Raw genomic sequence first — 23,602 nt, 5'->3', positions numbered from 1 at the left:
AGGGCAACTAGATTTGGGCAATAAATGCTGGCCCAATAGCCAACACTCTCATCATGAATGAATTTAAAAACAACTTGATAGTTCTTAGGTGGTGCAGTTAGGAATAGTGGGGAATGGTTAAACTAGTTGTCCATCATATCAAATCATGCTTGCATCTCCAGGATTTACAGGAGCAGTGAACAGGGTTGTAGCAATAGAATAGCCCAGATGAGGAACAATGATGGTTGAATGGGGATTAAGGCATCAAACATGGAAGTGAGGGTATGTTTGAGCAAGTATATGGATGCTAAAATGTTTAGTGAACTGAGGGCCAAAGGCTAGTTTATTTGAAAATGCAGTTGTGAGCGAGTTTTTCCAGGGGAAGATAAAGAAGGAGACAAAATTGAGAAGGGGAAGGAGCATGTGTGTGGAAAATGACATTAGTTTGAAGATATTTGTGAGGTATTCTGTGATGACATGGTCAATGAGTGGCCAGTGAATATAGGCTGATAAAAATTTATCGAGGGAAAGAGTACAGAAAGGTTCGCAGGGAGTGAACTCAGAGCATAGAAAACATAATGAGCTAAAATAAAGGTTTAAATTGCAAAGGATACATTGCTTGGTGCACTTGTTAATGGAGGAAAGTGTTAAAGATCTTGAAGTGATAAACATCTATGGTATAGTACTTTATTGTGTTGTGTTTTCTTAACCTGTGCAGTAGCTACTATAACACATAAGGTACTGACCACTAGAAATGCGATAAGTAACACAATAAAATAGTTTCTTTCTTCAAGGAAAGTTCTGCATAAATGCACAAATCTTCACTATACAGGTACATGCGTCAGACCATCAACATAGAGAAATGTTGCACAACATTCCTTGCATTGTTGTCCATTTGAACCACAACCACACCTCTTAACAGTGGGCATTAGAAAACCATAGTTTCAAACGTGAGATTAGAATGGTGACTCAAAATGGGACATCAAGGAGAAGAAATGCTAGAGGCATATGGAACAGGCTGATGTTTCATTTGGTGATGAGTCAAACTCCCACCTTAACAGTCTTGGCAGAGAATAGCAACATAAGCTGTTAAGCATCACCTTCTTCAAAATACAGTGCAATAAAAAAATGTAAATAAAAAGTTTCTTGGCAAGATTTCTGAGTCACCATGCTTACCTGCTCACACCATTTATTTTGCATATGTTATACCTGCCATATTGCAAAGAACATCAAAATCCTCACAGTATTTACATCACATATACACAAATCGTGATATCTTCTCGACATATATGGTCAGCCTTTGCCTCAATATACTGCTGGAATGCCCACTTGTTGTATTTTCCCACTTGCCACAGGCTGAGGTATTCGCTATTACCAAGGCATCTTGGTATCCTTTGCACCAGGGTCTTCTTTAAAACTGAGATGCACACCTGGCCAAACACTGGCAGTCTAGAGATGCCCTTCACCATGCATATTCTGGGGGGGGCGGCAACAAAAACAAATGCTTCTCATAGCACATAGTGGCATGGTTGACACTTCATGGTATACAAAAGTGCACATTTATTCATTCATTGCTATTTAAGTACCATGGTACACAGCTTATCTCTCTTTAGCTATATCCCACCTTGCAAACCTATCTAAGAATGCTGCTGTTTTTCCAATGCCTAGTGCAGCCCAAAAAGCAAGCCAATAGTTGTAGAAATATATAGTGAACTGAAGGCCAAAGGCTAATTGCTTTGAAAATGCAGTTGTGAGCAAGTTGGGTATATAGCTTTTCCATAGGAAGATAAAGGAGGAGGCAAAATTGAGGAGGGGAAGGAGCATGTGTGTGGAGAATGATATTAATTTGAAGAGATTTGTGAAGTCATCTGAGATGACACAATCAATGAGTGGCCAGTGTATATAGGTTTGTGAAAATTTATTGAGGGAAAGACTACAGAAAGGTGAGAGGGCAGTTAACTCAGAAGATACAAAACATGAGCTGAGATGAAGTTTGAAATCACAAAAGATACATTGCTTGGTGTAAAGGTTAATGATGTAGCTCAACACTCTCATTGATCAATGTGAACCCATCACGTACCTGAATGCCTTCATCAGTTCACAACATTCACTTTAACTAGCAACAGGAAAAGCGAATAAAACGCAAACAGGCAGTAACTGCATTTAACTTGTCAGAACAGACAGGGATTGCTTGCCTTTCAAGCACCAACAAATTTGCAGTCAATGAGTGATCATTGCATGCATCTCACATCTACTGGAACTGGGTGTCAATTAAGCCCTGATTGGCTTGTTGTGCTGATGCTGTTGCAAGTTGTCATGCAGAGGTTAATGGTCCTCCCACTCAAGTCATCACTTTTCTCCTCAGAAGATTGCTACCATTCTTCTATCTTTTCAGACATCATTACATCACTTTGTTCCTTGCTCCAGTTTTGCACAGCATGGCATACTAGTATTATGTGATATACTCTGGAGTATACTGCAAGGTATGCCAGACTGATTCAATCATCAGAAACTTATCTGCAGAGGCCTATCTTCTGTTCCACCTTCCATTGGTCAAACAATGTGTTGTATCTAGGCTTGACCAAATTAGCAGGTCATCAAATATGGTTGCAGACAGTAGCTTTGTCTCCCAATAATCATCCTTGTAAAGTATTTGCCCCTTGAAATAATGCAGCAATGAGAGAGTTATCAAAGATATAGGCAGCATGGCAACTTCCAGGGTACCTGACACAGACCTCTAAGATGTGGCACCAATGATCACAGATGACTTATACATTTATGGAATGGAACCCTTTTCTGGTGAGGAACTCAGCTACATTATGTTACAGCCCTTTTAATGCAAATCATATACTATCTATTGTGCCCTGTACCTGAAAGAAGTCAGCAATGTTGCCTACTGCACTTACCTTGCTACAGAGAAATAGATTAAGCAGTATGATTCAGTTCAAAATGCATTAATGCAGTCTTTTGGGTTAAGGGTTGAAAGCTTCCACACGGATCTCCTAACACTCTTTGGAAGGAGCCAATTGCATAAAAGATCAACACAACAGTCACCTTGACAGCATTGGGATTGATGGCCATGGACTGTTACATGCTGTCGCTCCAGTAATTTGCATAGTTCTGTGACAGTGTCCCAGACATCATCAGTCTACAACTATACCTTTGTGGTAACCTCAGTCAGTACAGAAAGTGAACCTGATCTGTTAGCGAAACTCTGCTTTGCAAACCAGCTGCCAAGCCAACTAAGTGAATGCCCTTCCCCTAATCAAGAATACATAGCTTGGTTGTTTTCACTCAACCTAATCTAGGGACACTAAGATCAACCCCAATGTGAGGTTTACTAATGCAGATAAATGGGCTATATTAGACCATACTGGGACTTCAATATCAATTAATGCCACAAATTTGTATAATAGATTTTTAAAACTTGAATATCAAGATATTATAGATATAATTTAATTACACATTCAGCTCGCTAAATCATAATGCCTTTTGATTCTAGAAAGAATGTAAAATCCACAAGATGACAGCCACTTTTATATCCTTAGAATATTTCAACTGATTTTAAAACAAATGATTTACTTTTGGGAGTAAAGTCAATATGTTTTTTATAATTTTGGATGACTGTAAGTTCCCTGCCTCTCTTTAAATTGTTAATTTTGATGAACTAGTTGATCAGGTCCCTTTCAGTTTTGTGGCTCAGCTGAAATATAACCCCAATGGCAATATAGAATTTCCACAGTACTTCACTGAAGGAGATGAATGACACTTGTGTAGGGTTTGAACTGATAACTATCTAACTTCACACAAGTGCATGAACCCCACTGGTTCTTTAAGTTTGATTGTTATGTTTGGTTCTGTCACTGGGGTGTGGCGGTGTAGATTGAAGTTCAAACAGTATTATACATTACTTACTAATTTGGCCAAAGAAATCAATAAAGCAAACAAAGCAAAAGATTGAAGTAGCAGATCACTTCTCCTAGAACTCATTAGTTCAGAAATGTATTTTGCTACCCATTAAGTCAGAGCTTTTTCAGCATGGAAGAGGGTAGTTCATCCCAACATGTACATGCCAGTCATCAAGAATCCATTTATAATGATCCATTTACCAGCACTTGACTGATAGCCTTGTGTGCTATGGCAGTTCATGTACTCATTTAAACACTTCCTAAATGTCTTGAGGGTCCTCCACCATCCATTTAACCAGCACTCTAATATTAGCCTCTAGTAATCTCTCATTGCAAAAGAAAATACACAAAGCAAACTTCCCTAAATAGTTTTTGTTGCTCAATGAATAAAAATTTACTCTCCCGAATTTATTTTTGTACAAGTCAAAACATCCTGATCAATGGTTCTATTACAACTCTGCAACATTTTTATAGAAATGAAGTGAATGACACAAAGTAAAATTGCAAGATAATCAGTTTATTAAAGTTTGCATGTTCTAAGACATAAAATGTTATCATTGAAATATGACTGATGAAATCCTTGAAAAGTATCTTAGAACGTAACATTCTGATACACACTGTTTAACCAAACAAGTCGCCAAACAGAAACGCACAAGAACTCCGTGCGGCTTATCCTTGAAACCCGATCGTGGCAGTGTTGCCCAATTGAGGACATTGTAGCCAGACTTATCTCCTCAAGTTTCAGTGTATCAGCTCCTCTACATCACAGATTCATTTAGTATAACTCGGGAAAGTTATGAAAAGAACTAATAAAACTATCTTAGTAGAAAATGACAGCAGAAATTAAAATGCATTGTAAATGCAACTCGTGATATTAAGTCATCCCAGAACTTGACTTGCTATTTCTTCTGATAACGCCATCTCCCAGTCCCCGCGGTTTTGGACAAATATCGATAAGCGATGCCACGCAGATAAAAAGTGAAAGTGATCGTTCATGCTGTAAGATTAAATGGACAATTACACCCGGGTAAGAACAATGACTGCAGATGCTGGAAACCAGATTCTGGATTAGTGGTGCTGGAAGAGCACAGCAGTTCAGGCAGCATCCGAGGAGCAGTAAAATCAACGTTTCGGGCAAACGCCCTTCATCAGGCATACAGGCAGAGAGCCTGAAGTGTACAGAATAAGTGAGAGGAGGATGGGGGTGGGGAGAAAATAGCATAGAGTACAATAGGTGAGTGGGGGAGGGGATGAAGGTGATAGGTCGGGGGCGGGGGAAGGGTGAAGTGGATAGGTGGAAAAGAAGATAGGCAGGTAGGACAAGTCATGGGGACAGTGCTGAGCTGGAAGTTTGGAACTGTGGTGAGGTGGGGGAAGGGGAAATGAGGAAACTGTTGAAGTCCGCATTGATGTCCTGGGGTTGAAGTGTTCCGAGGTGGAAGATGAGGCGTTCTTCCTCCAGGCGTCTGGTGGTGAGGGAGTTGCGGTGAAGGAGGCCCAGGACCTCCATGTCCTCGGCAGAGTGGGAGGGGGAGTTGAAATATTGGGCCACAGGGCAGTCTGGTTGATTGATGCGGGTGTCCCGGAGATGTTCCCTAAAGCGCTCTGCTAGGAGGCGCCCAGTCTCCCCAATGTAGAGGAGACCACATCGGGAGCAACAAATACAGTAAATGATATTAGTGGATGTGCAGGTAAAACTTTGATGGATGTGGAAGGCTCCTTTGGGGCCTTGGATGGAGGTGAGGGAGAAGGTGTGGGCGCAGGTTTTACAGTTCCTGCGGTGGCAGGGGAAAGTGCCAGGATGGGAGGGTGGGTTGAAGGGGGGGCGTGGACCTGACCAGGTAGTCACGGAGGGAACGGTCTTTGCGGAAGGCGGAAAGGGGTGGGGAGGGAAATATATCCCTGGTGGTGGGGTCTGTTTGGAGGTGGCGGAAATGTCGGCGGATGATTTGGTTTATGCAAAGGTTGGTAGGGTGGAAGGTGAGCACCAGGGGCGTTCTGTCCTTGTTACGGTTGGTGGGGTAGGGTCTGAGGGCGGAGGTGCGGGGTGTAGACGAGACACTTTTCCCCGAAATGTCGATTTTACTGCTCCTCGGATGCTGCCTGAACTGCTGTGCTCTCCCAGCACCACTAATCCAGAATTACACCCGGGTATCTGCATTGGGAAGGCGTGCGTTATTTACTAAGGTTGTTAGCGTTTGCCGATTAAACAAGGCAACATATATCAAAACGAGCCGTGCGTGTTGGTGCAAGCGAAACTTCTACATTGTTTAAGTTGAGAACAAATCTGGCCTGGCGCAGATCAGCAGGGAGAAAGTGAGGACTGCAAATGCTGGAGATCAGAGCCGAGAGAGAGTGGTGCTGGAAAAGCACAGCAGGTCAGGCAGCACCCGAGGAGCAGGAGATTGAGCAGCTTCACTCCTTCGGCACCATTTGCTGCCAAAGGTCTCCTTTGCTGAGTCCGATGGTACAGCAGGCCAGCCTTGTCCCGGAGTTCCCGCTCTGGAGACTTGCCGGGTTCCCCCCGAACCCTAAGTCATCCTTGCCCTGGTGGACCACCACCCCGCGGCCCAGGATGGTGTGAACTCCGAACAGGTTGGCTTTCAGGTGGATGAGGTGCTTGATGATCTTGCCGTTCTTCACCTTGAAGTTGTGGAAGTCCCCGGGGTGGCTCGGGTGGTTCACCCCGAACGGATTGAAGTGGGGTCCGGTGGAGCCGCAGCCGCCGCTCAGGTCCCCAAACTGATGGACGTGGATCGCTCGCTCGGACTGTGTGTCGTCCATCGGGAAGCCTTGCAGCTCGAAGTATGCATCCAAGCTGCTATCGGGACTCTTTTGGTGGAAGAGGATGTAGCCGCTGATAGCGGGCAGACCAGCCCTCAGGTCAGAGCTGGGCTGGATGTGACACACGGCAAAGAGCCCGGGCAAGTCCCGAGGGGACAGTATAGGTTTCAGCTTCAGCCAAGTGCCTTTGATATGGTCTGACATCCCAGCAATAGCCTTGGTGTTGAAGTAGCCCAGGGCCTGGGGCACTTGCAGTGCGAGGGTCCCCGCCAGCAGCAGCAACTGCAGCCCTGAACTGTACAAGTTTCCTGTCCCATTTAAGTGTTTCATGTTCTGACCCCGGCGATCAGGGTTTTGAGAGCAGGCTTGCTGTCTGTGAATGTGAAGAGGTCGTTCCTGCACTGTTTCGCGCAGGGGAACGCAGGCAATAAATACAGGAGTTACTTCCAAAGTTACACAAGCAGGGACAACACGTCAGCTCGCCAGTTCCAGCAGTCCCTCCTATCAGCTGGCAGCTGAGAGCTCGCTTTCTGCTTGAGGACCCGAAACCAAAGCAAAGTAAGTGCATGTACGTGTGGCAAGGTGCTGCTGTTTACCACGAGCATTGAGAGCCGAAGTTGCAGAGGCGAAAGCCCTCTCGAGATAACTGTGGTTGGTCAAAGCAAGAAAATGTTTGCGCAGCTGTCAAGGCAAATCCTTCAGAAATGTGAACTTTTATCCCCCCGTTATTCACAGGGGGATAAAAGTTCACATTAGAGGAGTGGTGCACACGTTGGAGACTAAAAATACTGGAATCGTTTTCATTTTTCCATTCCCCTGGGGGGGGGGGGGGGGGGGGGCAAATCTCACAAATCAAATAATCCCATTGTAAAGGGGGCACTAAACTCAAAAACAAAAACAAGAACAGGTTTGATGAGCAAATGAAATCAGCATTACTTGGTACAGTATTGCTAATGCACTCCCGTTTTAGGAATACTTAGACTTTTCACCGTTGGGCTGTTAATTTGGGGAGTACATCAAAATTGCCTGGTTTTATAAGTGGCCTGTCCCGCCCGCATTGTGCTCACTGTTGGCCCGTGACTGGGGTCTTACCATCCTGCAGTTCTATCCTCACTGCCTGATGTTAATACAAGAGCATACCTCCAAAACAACACTACCAGCTGCAGTATCAGGAGCGCCATATGTGTTAAATATATAGAACATACTATTTTAAAATGCTTCTTAAATTATATTTATTATACACATTTTCATCTAGAAATCAATCTCAATGGGTGATCGGAGTGTTTATGGAAAGGGATTTAAGGAAATGTTTTATGCCTGTAGGAAGGAATTTCTGACAGTGAACATCAACGGGGGAGGGACGGCGGATATGTGGTTCGGTTACCAAGGGTTGACAGAAAATACTAGGCAGATTTTAAATCATTTTGAAGGTTTACAGCAGATTGTTAATAATTCCCCTGAAGCCAAAACATGCTTGAAATTGATTCTGCTCTTCCTCACTTTTCAATACTTAATAATCCCGATTCATTCACAGATATCACAGAATTGGATTTGTACACAGTAGCCGGTCCCACAAATATTTAACATAGAAAACTGCCATCATAGCGTCTTCAATAGACATAAGAATGATTGAAAATAAATGAGAGGGACTTTTATAATGGAGTTTGGATGAATCAGGAGTTTCCAGTGCATTTTGTAGCAAAATGGCGACTTGCACATTCATATATAAAATAGATATCCTTTCAGCTATATATTTAAGGTTTATGCATCTCTTTTCTAAAGTTGAGCATAATTAATCTAAACTAAAAAGCAAATAATGAGCAAAATAATGAATAAAGGGGAAAATTAGAGTACGAGAAAAGCTAGCCAGAAATATAAAACCCAAATGGTAAGAGTTCCTGTAAATATTTTGTTCGAACATTAACAGTGTGAGTCTTGGTCCTATAGAACATAAGAAATTGGAGCAGGATTAGGCCATTCAGCACCTCAAAACTGCCATTCCATAAAGTCATGGATGATCTATCCCAGCTCTCAACTCTTTATATTTCAAAAATTTACCTCCCTCTTTTAAATGCTGTCAGTGATCGAGCCTCCACAGTTCTCTGGGATAGGAAAGTCCAGAGGTTCACCACCTACTGAGAAAATAACTTCCTTTGCATCTTAATATTAAATGAGTGTCCACTTACTCTGTAACTATGTCACCTAGTACAAGACTCTCCTTTTAATGGAAACGTCTTCAGAACATATATGTTGGTGTTCCACAGTGGCTTAGTGGTTTGAACTGCTATCTAACTGTGCCAGAGACCCAATTTCAATATCACCCTTGGATGTCTGTCTGGAGTTTGCACATTCTCCCCATGATTGTGTGGGTTTTCCCCTGGGTGCTCTGGTTTCCTCTCAGTCCAAAGATGTGCAGGTTTGATGGATTAGCCATATGAAATGTGGGGAGGGGAGTTGGATGGGTCTGGTGGGATGCTCTTTGGAGGGTCAGTGTGCACATGATGGGCTGAATGGCCTACTTTAACACTGTAAGGATTCTAAGGCCCCTCAGAATTTTGTACGTTTGAACAAAATTACCATTCATTCTTCTAATTCTAATGAATAAAGGCCTAACCTGTTTAGCAATTCTTGACAAGATAATCCTTTCATCTGAGGTATCAGCCTAGTGAATCAGTTTTGGAAGCCTCTAATGTGGATGTATCCTTTCCTAAATATGAAGCTCAGACAGTACGTTATTCTCCAGGAGCATCCTCCCTCAATCTCTGTAAAGTTGGACCAAGACTTCCCTACTTTTAAACTCCAACCCTCAAGCAATGACGTCCAAAATGCCATTTACTTTCTTAATTACTAGCTGTGTCTGCACACTTTTTTGTGTGTTTTATACACAAGAACACCTACAACCCTCTGTGCTGCATTGTTTTTGGGAATCTCCCTTCACTTAAATAACAGTCTGCTTTTTGGCTCATCCTACGAAAGTGCATGACTTCACACTTTCCTACATTAAACTCTATCTGTCAAATGTATTCCCCACCACTCAACCTATCCATATCCTTTGCAGATCATTTATGTCTTCATCACAATATCCTTCCCACCTATCCTTGTACATCTGCAAATTTGGATACATTGGCTCTTCTCTAAATCATAGACGATCAATAATTGACACCCTAGGACTGATCCTTGTCGTACTCTGCATTCTAACTTGAAAAAGAGCAATTAATCCTGGTTCTCTGTATTCTGTGTGTTGACCAACTCTCAATCCATGCTGATGAATTATGCCCATTCCTATGTACTCCTGTCTTGGCAATAATATTTTATATAGTACATTATGAAATGTCTTTTGAAAATCAAAGTCCACTGCATCAATCTGTTTTCTTCTATTAAATCTTCTTGTTACGTCCTCAAAGTACTCTAGCAATTTTGTCAAACATGATTTCCCTTTCTCAAAACCATGTTGACTCTGTTTGATTCCATAAAGCTTTTCTAAATATCCTGTTATTTCCTCCTTAATAACAGACCCTAACATGTACCCAATGACAGACATTATACTAATTGGTCCATAGTTTGCAACTTTCTGTCTCTTCTTCCTTATTGTACAGTGATGTAACCTAATTCATCAAAACCTCCTTGGAATTTAGTCTGTTCTGGAACACCTGTGGTGTCCCGCAGGGCTCTGTTCTTGGGCCTCTGCTCTTTGTAGTTTTTATAAATGACTTGGATGAGGAGGTTGAGGGATGGGTTAGTAAATTTGCCAATGAAGCAAAGGTTGGAGGTGCCGTTGATAGTATTGAGGGCTATGGCAGGCTGCAGCGTGACATAGACAGGATGCAGAGCTGGGCTGAGAAATGGCAAATGGAGTTCAACCTGGATAAATGTGAAGTGATGCATTTTGGAAGGTCAAACTTGAATGATGAATATAGGATTAAAGACAGGATTCTTGGCAGTTTGAAGGAACAGAGGGATCTTGGTGTTCAAGTGCATAGATCCCTCAAAGTTGCCACCCAAGTGGATAGTGTAGTTAGGAAAGCATATGGTGTTTTGGCTTTCATTAACAGGGGGATCGAGTTTAAGAGCCATGAGGTTTTGCTACAGATCTACGAGATCCTGGTGAGATCACACTTGGAATATTGTGTCCAGTTCTGGTCACCTTATTTAGGAAAGATAAGGAAGCTTTGAAGAGGGTGCAAAGAAGGTTTACCAGGATACTGCCTGGACTGGAGGGCTTGTCTTATGAAGAGAGGTTGGCTAAGGTTGGGCTTTTCTCTCTGGAGAGAAGGAGTAATAGTCTTTCAGATTAGATTACTTACAGTGTGGAAACAGGCCCTTTGGCCCAACAAGTCCACACTGGCCCGCCGAAGCGCAACCCACCCATACCCCTACATTTACCCCTTACCTAACACTACAGGCAATTTAGCATGGCCAATTCACCTGACCTGCACATCTTTGGACTGTGGGAGGAAACCGGAGCACCCAGAGGAAAGCCACGCAGACATGGGGAGAACGTGCAAACTCCACACAGTCAGTCACCTGAGGCGGGAAATGAACTCGGGTCTCTGGCGCTGTGAGGCAGCAGTGCTAACCACTGTGCCACCATGCTGCCCACAAAGGAGGAAGAGAGGTGACCTAATTGAGGTTTACAAGGTAATGAGAGGCATGGATAGAGTCAATAGCCAGAGACTTTTCCCCAAAGCAGGATTGACTGGCACAAGGGGTCATAGTTTTAAAATATTAGGAGGAAGGTATAGAGGAGACATCAATAAGTTCTTTACATAGAGTTGTGAATGCATGGAATGCATTGCCAGCGGTGGTGGTGGAAGCAGAGTCATTATGGACATTTAAGCAACTGCTGAACATGCACATGGACAGCAGTGAATTGAGGGGTGCGTAGGTTAGGTTATTTTATTTTAGATTAGGAATAATCCTTGGCACAACATCGTGGGCTGAAGGCCTGTTCTGTGCTGTATTTTTCTCTGTTCTATGTACTGTTAATGCCTTTATTATCTCTCTAGCCATTGCTTTTAAATCCTTGATATAGGCCATCAGCTCCTGGTTACTTGTTTGCCTTCAATCCCAATAGTTTGCTAAATAGCTTCTCCCTTATGATAGAGAGTAGTACAAGACCTTAACTCCTATTAACATCTTGCTTATCTGAATGTTTGGATAGTTTCAGTGTCCTACCCTTACTCTATTTTCTCAGTTAAAAATCACACAACACCAGGTTATAGTCCTGCAGGTTTAGTTGGAAGCACACTAGCTTTTGGAGCGCTGCTCCTTCATCAGGTGGTTGTGGAGTACACAATTGTAAGAAACAGAATTTATAGCAAAAGTTTACAGTATGGAGTAACTGAAATTATACATTGAAAAATACCTTGATTATTTAAGTCTCCTGTCTGTTAGAATGACCATGATAATTTCACTTCTTTCATATGTAAATCACAAAAAGTGGAGAGGATCTCCAAGAAGATCGCACATATCGACACAGACATCAAGTTTCTACAGAAGAGCAGGCAAGCAGGAAAGATCCCAAAAGGATTATGGATCACAAACTCACTCAAGTCGACCTACAACACAGACAATGCAGAGGGACTTTGCCACTGCACCTCTCGCAAACTCCTCAATCATCTCGTGCACCAACTCTACAGCAGGCACCACAACCTTGAAATTCAAATGGAGTTCACACTTCAGCCTGCGCTCAGGATACAGCAGTACAATTACGTGTCATTGCCAAACAGACAAGGCGAAAAAACTACACCACGTACATGCACACCAAGAACAAGAAACTGGAGAAACTTGGCATTTTCACCAGTAGTAGTGAAGCCCACCCTGGCACCACAGTAGACAACATTATCACTGCAGGGAAGTCTATTATCAACTTATCGGACTACATCCTTCGACCGGAAGAGATTGAAGGACTGAGCAGGGGTCTCAATTTCTGCCCCACCATCAAAACGGACCCCTTGGCTCTTGCAGCAGACACTGAGGAATTCATCAGACAAATGCGACTCAGGGAATTCTTTCAAGGTGCCAGCAGTGATCCCAATGAGCCCACCGTCAAACTGGAACAGTCATCACAAGGATCCGTAGAGAAGCGACCAAAGAAGGAGTCAACTTGGACCCCATGGCGGGTGACTGTCTGGGCTTGGCATGTATGCTCAAACTGTCAGGAAATATATAAATGCCAGATTCATCAACAAGATAGAGCAAAACATCATCCGTTCACAATACAACGCCACCCATGCTCTCAAAACCAATCACAATATTGTCATCAAACCAGCAGATAAAGGAGGAACCATTGTCATTCAGAACAGAACAGATTACTGCAAGGAAGTGTACCGACAACTGAACAACCAGGAACACTACGGCAACTACCGGCTGATCCGACCAAAGAACACACCCGTGAATTAAACACATTGATCAGAACTTTGGATCCAGTCCTTCAGAGTTCCCTATGCACCCTCATACCACGTACTTCTCGCGTAGGTGACTTCTACTGCCTTCCAAAGATACACAAAGCCAATACGCCAGGATGTCCCATTGGATCAGGTAATGGGACCCTGTATGAGAACCTCTCTGGTTATGTTGAAGGCATCTTGAAACCCATTGTACAAGGGATCCCCAGCTTCTGTCACGATACAACAGATTCCTTACAGAAACTCAGCACTCACAGACCAATCAAACCGGGAACTTTCCTCGTCACAATGGACGTTTCCGCACTCTGCACCAGCATCCCCCACAATGATGGCATCACGGCAACAGCCTCAGTACTCAACACCAATAACTGTCAGTCTCCAAACACCATCCTCCAATTCATCCGCTTTATCCTCGATCACAACGTCTTCACCTTTGACAACCAATTCTTCATCCAGACGCACAGAACAGCCATGGGGACCAAATTTGCACCCCAATATGCCAACATCCTCATGCACAGGTTCAAACAAGACTTCTTCTCTGTGCAGGACCTCTAACCAACACTATACACCTGGTATATTATCGACATTTTCTTCCTCAGGACCCATGGCGAGGAGTCACTGATAAAACTACACAGTGATATCAACAAGTTTCATCCCACCATCAAACTCACCATGGACTACTCTCGACTATCTGTCTCATTCTTGGACACATGCATCTCCATCAAGGATGGACACCTCAGCACCACACTCTACCACAAACCCACAGACAACCTCACAATGCTACACTTCTCCAACTTCCACCCAAAGCACATTAAAACAGCCATTACCTATGGACAAGCCTTACGCGTACATCAGATCTGTTCAGATGAGGAGGAACATGACAGGTACCTGGAAGTACTCAGGGGTGCCCTCACAAGAATTGGGTACGATGCTCAATTCATTGACTGCCAGTTCCGACGTGCCACAGCAAGGAACCGTAATGACCTCCTCAGGAGACAGACACATGCTGCAACCGACAGGGTACCCTTTGTTGTCCAGTGCTTCCCAGGAGCCAAAATACTGGCTCAGTAGTTAGCACGGCTGCCTCACAGCGCCAGGGACCCAGGTTCAATTCCAACCTTGGGTGACTGTCTGTGTGGAGTTTACATATTCTCCCGGTGTCTGCGTGGGTTTCCTCCGGGTGCTCCGATTTCCTCCCACAGTCCAAAGATGTGCAGGTTCGGTGAATTGGCCATTCTAAGTTGCCCATTGTGTTAGGTGCATTAGTCAGAGGGAAATGGGTCTGGTTGGGTTGCTCTTTGGAAGGTTGGTGTGGACTTGTTGGACTGAAGGGCCTGTTTCCACAAGGTAAGGAATCTAATCTAATCTAAACTATGCCATGTTCTTCGCGGCTTGCAACACATTACCAATGAGGACGAGCACCTCGCCAAGACCTTCCCCATACCTCCACTGCTCGCCTTTAAACAACTGCCACACCTCAAACAGATCATTGTTCGTAGCAAACTGCCTGGCTTTCAGGACAACTCCATACAACCCTGTCACGGTAGGCGCTGCAAGAAATGTCAGACTGTGGACATGGATACCACCATTATGCATGGGGACAGCTCCCACCATGCATATGGCAGGTATTCATGTGACTCAGCCAACGTTGTCTATCTTATATGCTGCAGGCCAGGATGTCCTGAGGCATGGTACACTGGTGAAACTGAGCAGATGCTACAGCAATGGATGAATGGGCACCACACAACAATCAACAGACAGGAGTGTTCCCTCCCAGTTGGAGAACACTTCAGCGGTCCAGGACATTTGACCCTGGACCTTTGGATGACCATCCTCTAAGGCGGACTTCGAGACAGGCAGTAGCGAAAAGTGGCCGAGCAGAGGCTGTTAACTAAGTTCGGTACCCATGGGGAGGGCTTCAACCAGGATCTTGGGTTCATGCCACACTACAGAAAGCATAGGTCGGCAGATTTTGGAAAAGTGTGGACGTAGTAGGGTTGTTGTAATGGGTGACTTTAACTTTCCCAATATTGATTGGAACCTCCTTCGAGCAGAAGATTTGAATGGAGCTGTTTTTGTAAGGTGTGGTCAGGAGGGTTTCCTAACTCAGTACGTTGACAGGCCGACGAGGGGAGAGGCCATTCTAGACTTGGTGCTCAGAAACGAGCCGGGGCAGGTATCAGATCTTGTGGTGGGAGAGCATTTTGGTGATAGTGACCACAACTGCCTCACATTCTACATAGCTATGGAGAAGGAGAGGATTAGGCAAAATGGGAGGATATTTAATTGGGGAAGAGGAAACTATGATGCGATTAGACATGAGTTAGGAAGCATGGACTAGGAGCAATTGTTCCATGGTAAAGGCATTATAGACATGTGGAGACTGTTTAAGGAACAGTTGTTGCAAGTGATGAATAAATATGTCCCTCTAAGACAGGCAAGAAGTGGTAAGATAAAGGAACCTTGGATGACGAGAGCGGTGGAGCATCTCGTCGAAAGGAAGAAGGTAGCTTACATAAGGTGGAGGTGGCTAGGGTCAAGCTCAGCTTTAGAGGAAAGTATAGAGGGGATGTCAGAGGTGGGTTCTTTACACAGAGAGTTGTGATAGCATGGAATGTGTTGCCAGCAGCAGTTGTGGAAGCAAGGTCATTGGGGACATTTAAGAGACTGCTGGACATGCATATGGTCACAGAAATTTGAGGGTGCATACATGAGGATCAGTGGTCTGCACAGCATTGTGGGCTGAAGGGCCTGTTCTGTGCTGTACTGTTCTATGTTCTATGTACAGGTGACCACCATTGCACTATACACACGCACACACACACACAGGCACTCCTATATACACACATGCACAGACACTCGTTATACACAGACATACACACATACACTCCTATACACAGACACACATACAGACACTCACACACACATGCACCCTGTCACAGACTTAGACCTCTTTACACTCTCTCACACACATACACACTCTCTCACAGACACTCATAACCCCCACCCCACACACACATTGGGATACAGTCAGACTTTAACTTCACACCTTCAATGCATTATCTGGAATGTAATATTAAACAAATTTAGCTTAACTCTTTCATCTTGTAGAATGACTATGTTAGTTTTGGTTCCTTCATAAGTAAATCCAAGAACTTTTTTAACCAAGTTACATTCTCAAGGTAGCTTTTAACAATAGGTGTTATCTCAGCTCAGATAATGCATTGAAGGTGTGAAATTAAAGTCTGACTGTGTCTCATGTTAGGTCAGACTGATTCTATTTCGAGGTTAAAAACAATGACTGCAGATGCTGGAAACCAGAGTCTAGATTAGAATGGTGCTGGAAAAGCACAGAAGTTCAGGCAGCATCCGAGGACCAGTAAAATCGATGTTTCGGGCAAAAGCCCTTCATCAGGAATACAGGTAGAGAGCCTGAAGGGTGGAGAGATAAATGAGATGAGGGTGGGGGTGGGGAGAAAGTAGCATAGAGTACAATAGGTGAGTGGGGGAGGGGATGAAGGTGATAGGTCGGGGGGAGGGGGTGTGGAGTGGATAGGTGGAAAAGAAGATAGGCAGGTAGGATAAGTCATGGGGACAGTGCTGAGCTGGAAGTTTGGAACTGGGGTGAGGTGGGGGAAGGGGAAATGAGGAAACTCCCAGGGCATTGATGCCCTGGGGTTGAAGTGTTCCGAGGCGGAAGATGAGGCGTTCTTCCTCCAGGCATCTGGTGGTGAGGGAGTGGCGGTGAAGGAGGCCCAGGACCTCCATGTCCTCGGCAGAGTGGGAGGGGGAGTTGAAATGTTGGGCCACAGGGCGGTGTGGTTGATTGGTGCGGGTGTCCCACAGATGTTCCCTAAAGCACTCTGTTAGGAGGCGTCCAGTCTCCTACAACCCACCCTCCCATCCTGGCACCTTCCCCTGCCGCCGCAGGAATTGCAAAACCTGTGCCCACACCTCCTCCCTCACCTCCATTTAAGGCCCTAAAGGAGCCTTCCACATCCATCAAAGTTTTACCTGCACATCCACCAATATCATTTATTGTATCCATTGCTCCCGATGCAGTCTCCTCTACATTGGGGAGACTGGACACCTCCTAGCAGAGCGCTTTAGGGAACATCTGTGGGACACCCTCACCAATCAACCACACCACCCTGTGGCCCAACATTTCTACTCCCCCTTCTACTCTGCCGAGGACATGGAGGTCCTGGGCCTCCTTCACCGCCACTCCCTCACCACCAGATGCCTGGAGGAAGAATGCGTCGTCTTACGCCTCGGAACAGTTCAACCCTAGGCCATCAATGCTCTGGGAGTTTCCTCATTTCCCCTTCCCCCACCTCACCCCAGTTCCAAACTTCCAGCTCAGCACTGTCCCCATGACTTATCCTACCTGCCTATCTTCTTTTCCACCTATCCACTCCACCCCCCTCCCCCCGACCTATCACCTTCATCCCCTCCCCCACTCACCTATTGTACTCTATGCTACTTTCTCCCCACCCCCACCCTCATCTCATTTATCTCTCCACCCTTCAGGCTCTCTACCTGTATTCCTGATGAAGGGCTTTTGCCCGAAATATCGATTTTATTGGTCCTCGGATGCTGCCTGATCTGCTGTGCTTTTTCAGCACCATTCTAATCCTGATTCTATTTCTAAAGTGGGAGTTACAGAATCTTACATGGATTTATGCAGTTTTTGAGCAAAATAAAATGTAAATTCGCAAGTAAAAATTCACCCCACAGACCTATATGTGTGTATGTGCAGGGGAGACCGAGTGAGTGTGTGCATGTGTGTGTGAGAGAGTGTATAGTGTAGTGCGGTCACCTGTAGTGTGACATGAACCCAAGGTCCTGGTTGAAGCCATGCCGCACAACAATCACCAGCTAGGAGTGTTCCCTCCTGGTCAGGGAACACTTCAGCGGTCCAGGACATTCAGCCTCAGACCATCCTCCAAGGTAGACTTCAGGTCAGGCAACAATGCAGAGTGAAGAAGGGCTTATGCCCGAAACGTCGATTCTCCTGCTCCTTGGATGCTGCCTGACCTGCTGCGCTTTTCCAGCAACACAGTTTTCAGCTCTGATCTCTGGCATCTGCAGTCCTCACTTTCTCCAACAATGTAGAGTGGCCAAGCAGAGGCTGAGAGCCAAGTTCGGTACACATGGTGATGGCCTCAACCGGAACCTTGGGTTCATGTCACACTACAGGTGACCCCACTACACTATACTCTCTCTCTCTCTCTCTCTGTCTCTCTCACACACACACACACCAGACCCATACACTCACACAGACCCTCTCTCAGACACAAACTCTCTCTCAATTGCTCACACACACACCCCTCCACACTCACATCCACACACACGTACCCTCTCAGACTTGTATCCCATTACACTCATACACAGACATACACTCTCTCACAGACACTCACACCCCCGCATGCACATACTCACTCAGTTTCCCCTGCACACACACACATATAACTTTGTGGGGTGAATTTGTACTTGCAGAATTACATTTTATTTTGCTCAAAAACTGCATAAATCCATGTAAGATTCTGTAACTCCCACTTTAGAAATAGAATCAGTTTGACCTAACATTGGGACACAGTCAGACTTAAATTTCACACCTTCAATGCATTATCTGAGCTCAGATAATACCTGTTGTTAAAAGCCACCTGGAATTTGTGCATTGTCTTATGAGAAAAAGTTGGACAGTCTTGGCTTATATCCATGTAAGAGTAGGAGGTGATTTCTTTTAAAGCATATAAATTCCTGGGAAATCTTTCTAGGTTTGATGTGGAGCAAATGTTTCTTCTTTTAGGAGAATCGAGAGTGAGGTGCCACTTTTTAAAGATCAGATCTCCCTCCTATACCAGAGATTAAGCAAAATTTAATACTTTTAGAGGTTCTTGAGCCTTTGGTACTCTGTTACTGAAATGGTGGTGGAAAGAGAGCTCTTGAATATTTTTAAGGCAGAATAGATAGATTCTTGTTAGGCAAGGAGTTGAAAGATTAGTGGGGTTGGTCAGAATGTGATTTGAGGCTTCAATCAAATCAACCATGATATTACTGAATGAGGAACATGTTGAATAGTCTGCTTCTGCTCCTCGTTTGTAAAGCAAGCTGATTTGTCACATATACTCAATCATAAACTCAGGGCTTGAGAACAATCAGAAGACAACCTGTGCTTTAGCAAGTCTGTGGAGGGATGAGTAGGATTTGTAGTCACTGACAGATTTAGGAGGTTCTCTAGTTTTGTAAGGGAAGACCTAGACATCACTGGAAAGGAAGTCCGCTGGTTTTCTTAAGTATTAGATATAGCTGTCAACACTGTGTTAATTGGCTTCAGCTGTCATGTGGAAATACTTTCTTCAGATAAATGAATCAAAGCATTCGGTAGTTATACTGAGAGATCACGGACTGGAGGTCAGGAAAACTTATGGAATAAGGCATAGTCAATCGCAACTTCTTCCCAATTGGCCAAGGCACCTGCATTGGTGAGGGGTGGGGCTATGGAATGGATCCTGGCAGCCAAGGCAACAGGATACTTTGTTGGGCCACTTTGTGTGAGGTCAGGATACATCACTTCAATTTTTTAAAAAATTGACACATTGCCATTGGTTTTGTGCACTGGTGACACACTACCGTCTACGAGAGTAAACATACAGCTCCATTGTGAAGGATGACAGGACTCCGCCATACCTTTAATAACACAAGTGTAATCCCTCTTTTTCTCACAGATCTGCCTCAACAAAGCCATTCTTCTCCAAGGTCAATATAACTATGCTGCAAATCTAAAGAAAAACACAGGAGACAGCAGAGAGAACAGATTCTATAGGCCTAATATGAATTATTGCTGCCACCAGCTGCTGCACAACATTCAGAGGGAGAAGCTGCAGGACAAGATCCATCGAGGAGACAGAGAGTTCAGGTGGGGAACTATACCTACAGACTTTGGTGTAGCTCTCTGCAAATGTCTGAGGCCCAGTGCGGGAGAAGACTAAGAATGACTGAGCCATTGTGCCACACCTACGCCAGCTGCTGGACAAGGACAGCACTCACAAGGAGTTTGTGATAATCCCATGACTGTCTCCCTCAATATTACAGTTGCCCTGAATCCTGTTTGTGAGAGAGGGTCATTTCAGGGAGCACCTTGGGGCTTCTATGGGATTTTACAATTCTCTTGGTTATCTTAAATATTGGAGTGGCCCTTTGAGGCCCAGACAAGGGGAAACCTTTACCTCCAGGGACATGTGGAACCATCACAGATTCCTTCATCCTGCTAGAAGGTGTGTTTGTGAGGGGTGAATGATTTGAACATCTTTGGGCCTGGCTCCCGTCCTACACCTTACTTTTAGCCTCAGTGTCCATGAAAATCATCTGGAGCTTCTTAAAGAGCTTATGCTTGAAACATCAACTCTCCTGCTCCTTGGATGCTGCCTGACTGGCTGTGCTTTTCCAGCACCACATGTTTTGGCTGTAATCACACACATACAGGGGTGTAGTTTCCTGATGCACGAGGCTAACTGCAGTCAGATACTTTATTGGTTACGAGAGAGGAACCAATACTTTGCAACTGCAACACAGTACAATGTTTTGCTGGTTGACGATACTCGCATCCTTCACATTGTTTCACTTAACCTATTCTTCTTCTGATAAGATTACGGCAAACATTATATCAGTGGAAGTGATAATATCTTGACAAAAGTGCTCATTTTACAAAATGTTCGAGTACTTGTGATACCAATGCTCCCTCAATGTTTTCACCTCCCTTGCCTGCTCACTGCATTTTGACACAGGCTAGATTTCTGCAGGTGGGGTGCAGGGAGACTACTGTGTGGTAGGCAGTGGTAACTTAAAAACATTGCACTGTTGCCCCTGCAATGTTTGGTCTACTGGATCGTGACCTACTGTAAATCTTCTGGTCAGATGCAGGCTCACTTTCCTCGTCTTGACCTGCTACAGGTATTGTCAAAGGCAGGTGGAAGATGGAGAGTCTCAACAAGAAGTTGCTGGACTTCCCATCTGTTGCTCCTCTGCCCTGTGGATGCCTGCAGCACCATCCTGTCTCAGGGTGGAACAGGCACCTTGAAGTGAGGTTGAAATTCTGTCCCTACTCTCATTTGTCATTGATGCTGTGGACTCATGCTAAAGCAATGGAGTGCGGGTCCTGAGTGCAAATCCAGCAATCATGAGTGTTTTGATGAACCTCTTTTGCCAAACTAGCTACTAGCCTTTCCATGGGGGTAGCCAGGTGCTTACATGTTAGAACCCCTGCAGTAATGAGAACAAGGAAAGACTTCACTATCTTTCATTCCAAGGGCCTCTGGCACACCTGCCTGATGTTCCTGTGCCTATCTTTGCAGGTTGGCCATGTCAATTATATACAAGTATGGTCAGCATGTCTTCTGCATGGGCCTGAGCTGATTGCTGGCAGTCCTCTGACAGTCTGAGACCTCAAGCATTTCTTGCTTTAGGTGATATGCTCACAGATTGTCCTCCTGAGTGAATTGTAGATACAGTAGGCACTGCGATAATTTACCTTATGTTATTGGAAAGTGTTAGTGTGTGCCTTGCTGTTAATTGTGTTGTTAAGTTAAATGATTTTGAACGAAGTCCAGGTGTACACTTCCTCGTTAAAATTTTATTTCTTTCAACCATACACCATAAAGGTTTTATACAAATCTGAATAGTCTTCTTGAGATCAATTTACAGTGGCACACTGGTTAGCACTGCTGCCTCACAGTGCCAGAGACCCAGGTTCAATTCCTGCCTCAGGCGACTGACTGTGTGGAGTTTGCGCATTCTCCCCGTGTCTGCATGGGTTTCCTTCGGGTTCCTCCCACAATCCAAAAATGTGCAGGTCAGGTGAATTGGCCATGCTAAATTGTCCTTAGTGTTAGGTGCAGGGGTAAACATAGGGAATGGGTCTGGGTGGGTGCGCTTCGGCGGGTTGGTATGGACTTGTTGGGCCGAAGGGCTTGTTTCCACACTATAAGTAATCTAATTTAATCTAAATCAAATTAAACAAAAGTAAATAAACTAATCTAAAACAGCCCTCTGGGACACTAATGTAAGGAAAAATTAATAAACTAAATTAGGATTTCATTGAAGGGGATAAGGATGCACCCCATTCCACAGGATCCCCAATGGCACTAAAACCTTCAAGCATTGTTATTTGACACCTCATGCACCCTCTCCAAGGGGACCTAGGTGAATATACATATTATTTCAACAAACCTGTTCAGAATGTGTAAGACACGCCTCCAGGAGAGGTGGGAATAGAACACTGAGCACTACCACTGCACCACAAAATCCTAATATATTTGAATAGATATTTTATACACCAACTGGTCAGAGATGGCTCAAGGATGGGCAGGACTGGCAGCTTAATGTTCCTGTATACAAATGCTACAAGAAGGACAGAAAAGGAGGCAAGAGAGGAGGGGAGTGGCATTTTTGATAAGGGATAGCATTACAGCTGTGCTGAGGGAGGATATTCCCGGAAATACATCCAGGGAAGTTATTTGGATGGAATTGAGAAATAAGAAAGGGATGATAACCTTATTAGGATTGTATTACAGACCCCCTAATAGTCAGAGGGAAATTGAGAAACAAACTTGTAAGGAGATCTCGGCTATCTATAAGAATAATAGGGTGGTTATGGTAGGGGATTTTAACTTTCCAAACATAGACTGGGACTGCCATAGTGTTAAGGGTTTAGATGGAGAGGAATTTGTTAAGTGTGTACAAGACAATTTTCTGATTCAGTCTGTGGATGTACCTACTAAAGAAGGTGCAAAACTTGACCTACTCTTGTGGGCGGCACGGTAGCACAGTGGTTAGCACTGCTGCCTCACAGCAATTCCCGACTCAGGCGACTGACTGTGTGGAGTTTGCACATTCTCCCCGTGTCTGCGTGGGTTTCCTCCGGGTGCTCCGGTTTCCTCCCACAGTCTAAAGATGTGCAGGTCAGGTGAATTGGCCATGCTAAATTGCCCGTAGTGTGAGGTAAAGGGGTAAATGTAGGAGAATGGGTGGGTTGCGCTTCGGCAGGTCGGTGTGGACCTGTTGGGCCGAAGGGCCTGTTTCCACACTGTAAGTAATCTAATCTAATCTAAAAGACTCTTGGGAAATAAGGTGGGGCAGGTGACTGCGGTGTCAGTGGGGGAACACTTTGGGACCAGCGACCATAATTCTATTAGATTTAAAATAATGATGGAAAAGGATAGACTAGATCTAAAAGTTGAAGTTCTAAATTGGAGAAAAGCCAATTTTGATGGTATTAGGCAAGAACTTTTGAAAGCTGATTGGGGGCAGATGTTCGCAGGTAAAGGGATGGCTGGGAAATGGAAGCCTTCAGAAATGAGATAACGAGAATCTAGAACAAGCATATTCCTGTCAGGGTGAAAGGAAAGGCTGGTAGGTATAGGGAATGCTGGATGACTAAAGAAATTGAGGGTTTGGTTAAGAAAAAGAAGGAAGCATATGGAAGGTAGAGACAGCAGAGATTGAGTGAATCCTTAGAAGAGT

The 23,602-nt window shown here is 44.5% G+C and overlaps 1 protein-coding gene across 1 annotated transcript; it reads right to left on the bottom strand.

Annotated features, from left to right (window-relative positions):
* Positions 1-4,383: 4,383 nt before the first annotated feature.
* On the bottom strand, positions 4,384-7,293 carry sod3a (superoxide dismutase 3, extracellular a). Its single transcript, XM_072563829.1, has one exon. It carries the CDS (start codon positions 6,999-7,001, stop codon positions 6,303-6,305), a length of 699 nt encoding a protein of 232 aa, XP_072419930.1. The 5' UTR covers positions 7,002-7,293; the 3' UTR covers positions 4,384-6,302.
* Between the last annotated feature and the right edge of the window lie 16,309 nt (positions 7,294-23,602).

This window comes from Chiloscyllium punctatum, chromosome 1 (assembly GCF_047496795.1).
Source record: "Chiloscyllium punctatum isolate Juve2018m chromosome 1, sChiPun1.3, whole genome shotgun sequence".
Classification (NCBI taxonomy): domain Eukaryota; kingdom Metazoa; phylum Chordata; class Chondrichthyes; order Orectolobiformes; family Hemiscylliidae; genus Chiloscyllium; species Chiloscyllium punctatum.
The sequence above is the reverse complement of the archived record's forward strand: the minus strand, read 5'-3'. Positions and strand labels throughout refer to the sequence as shown.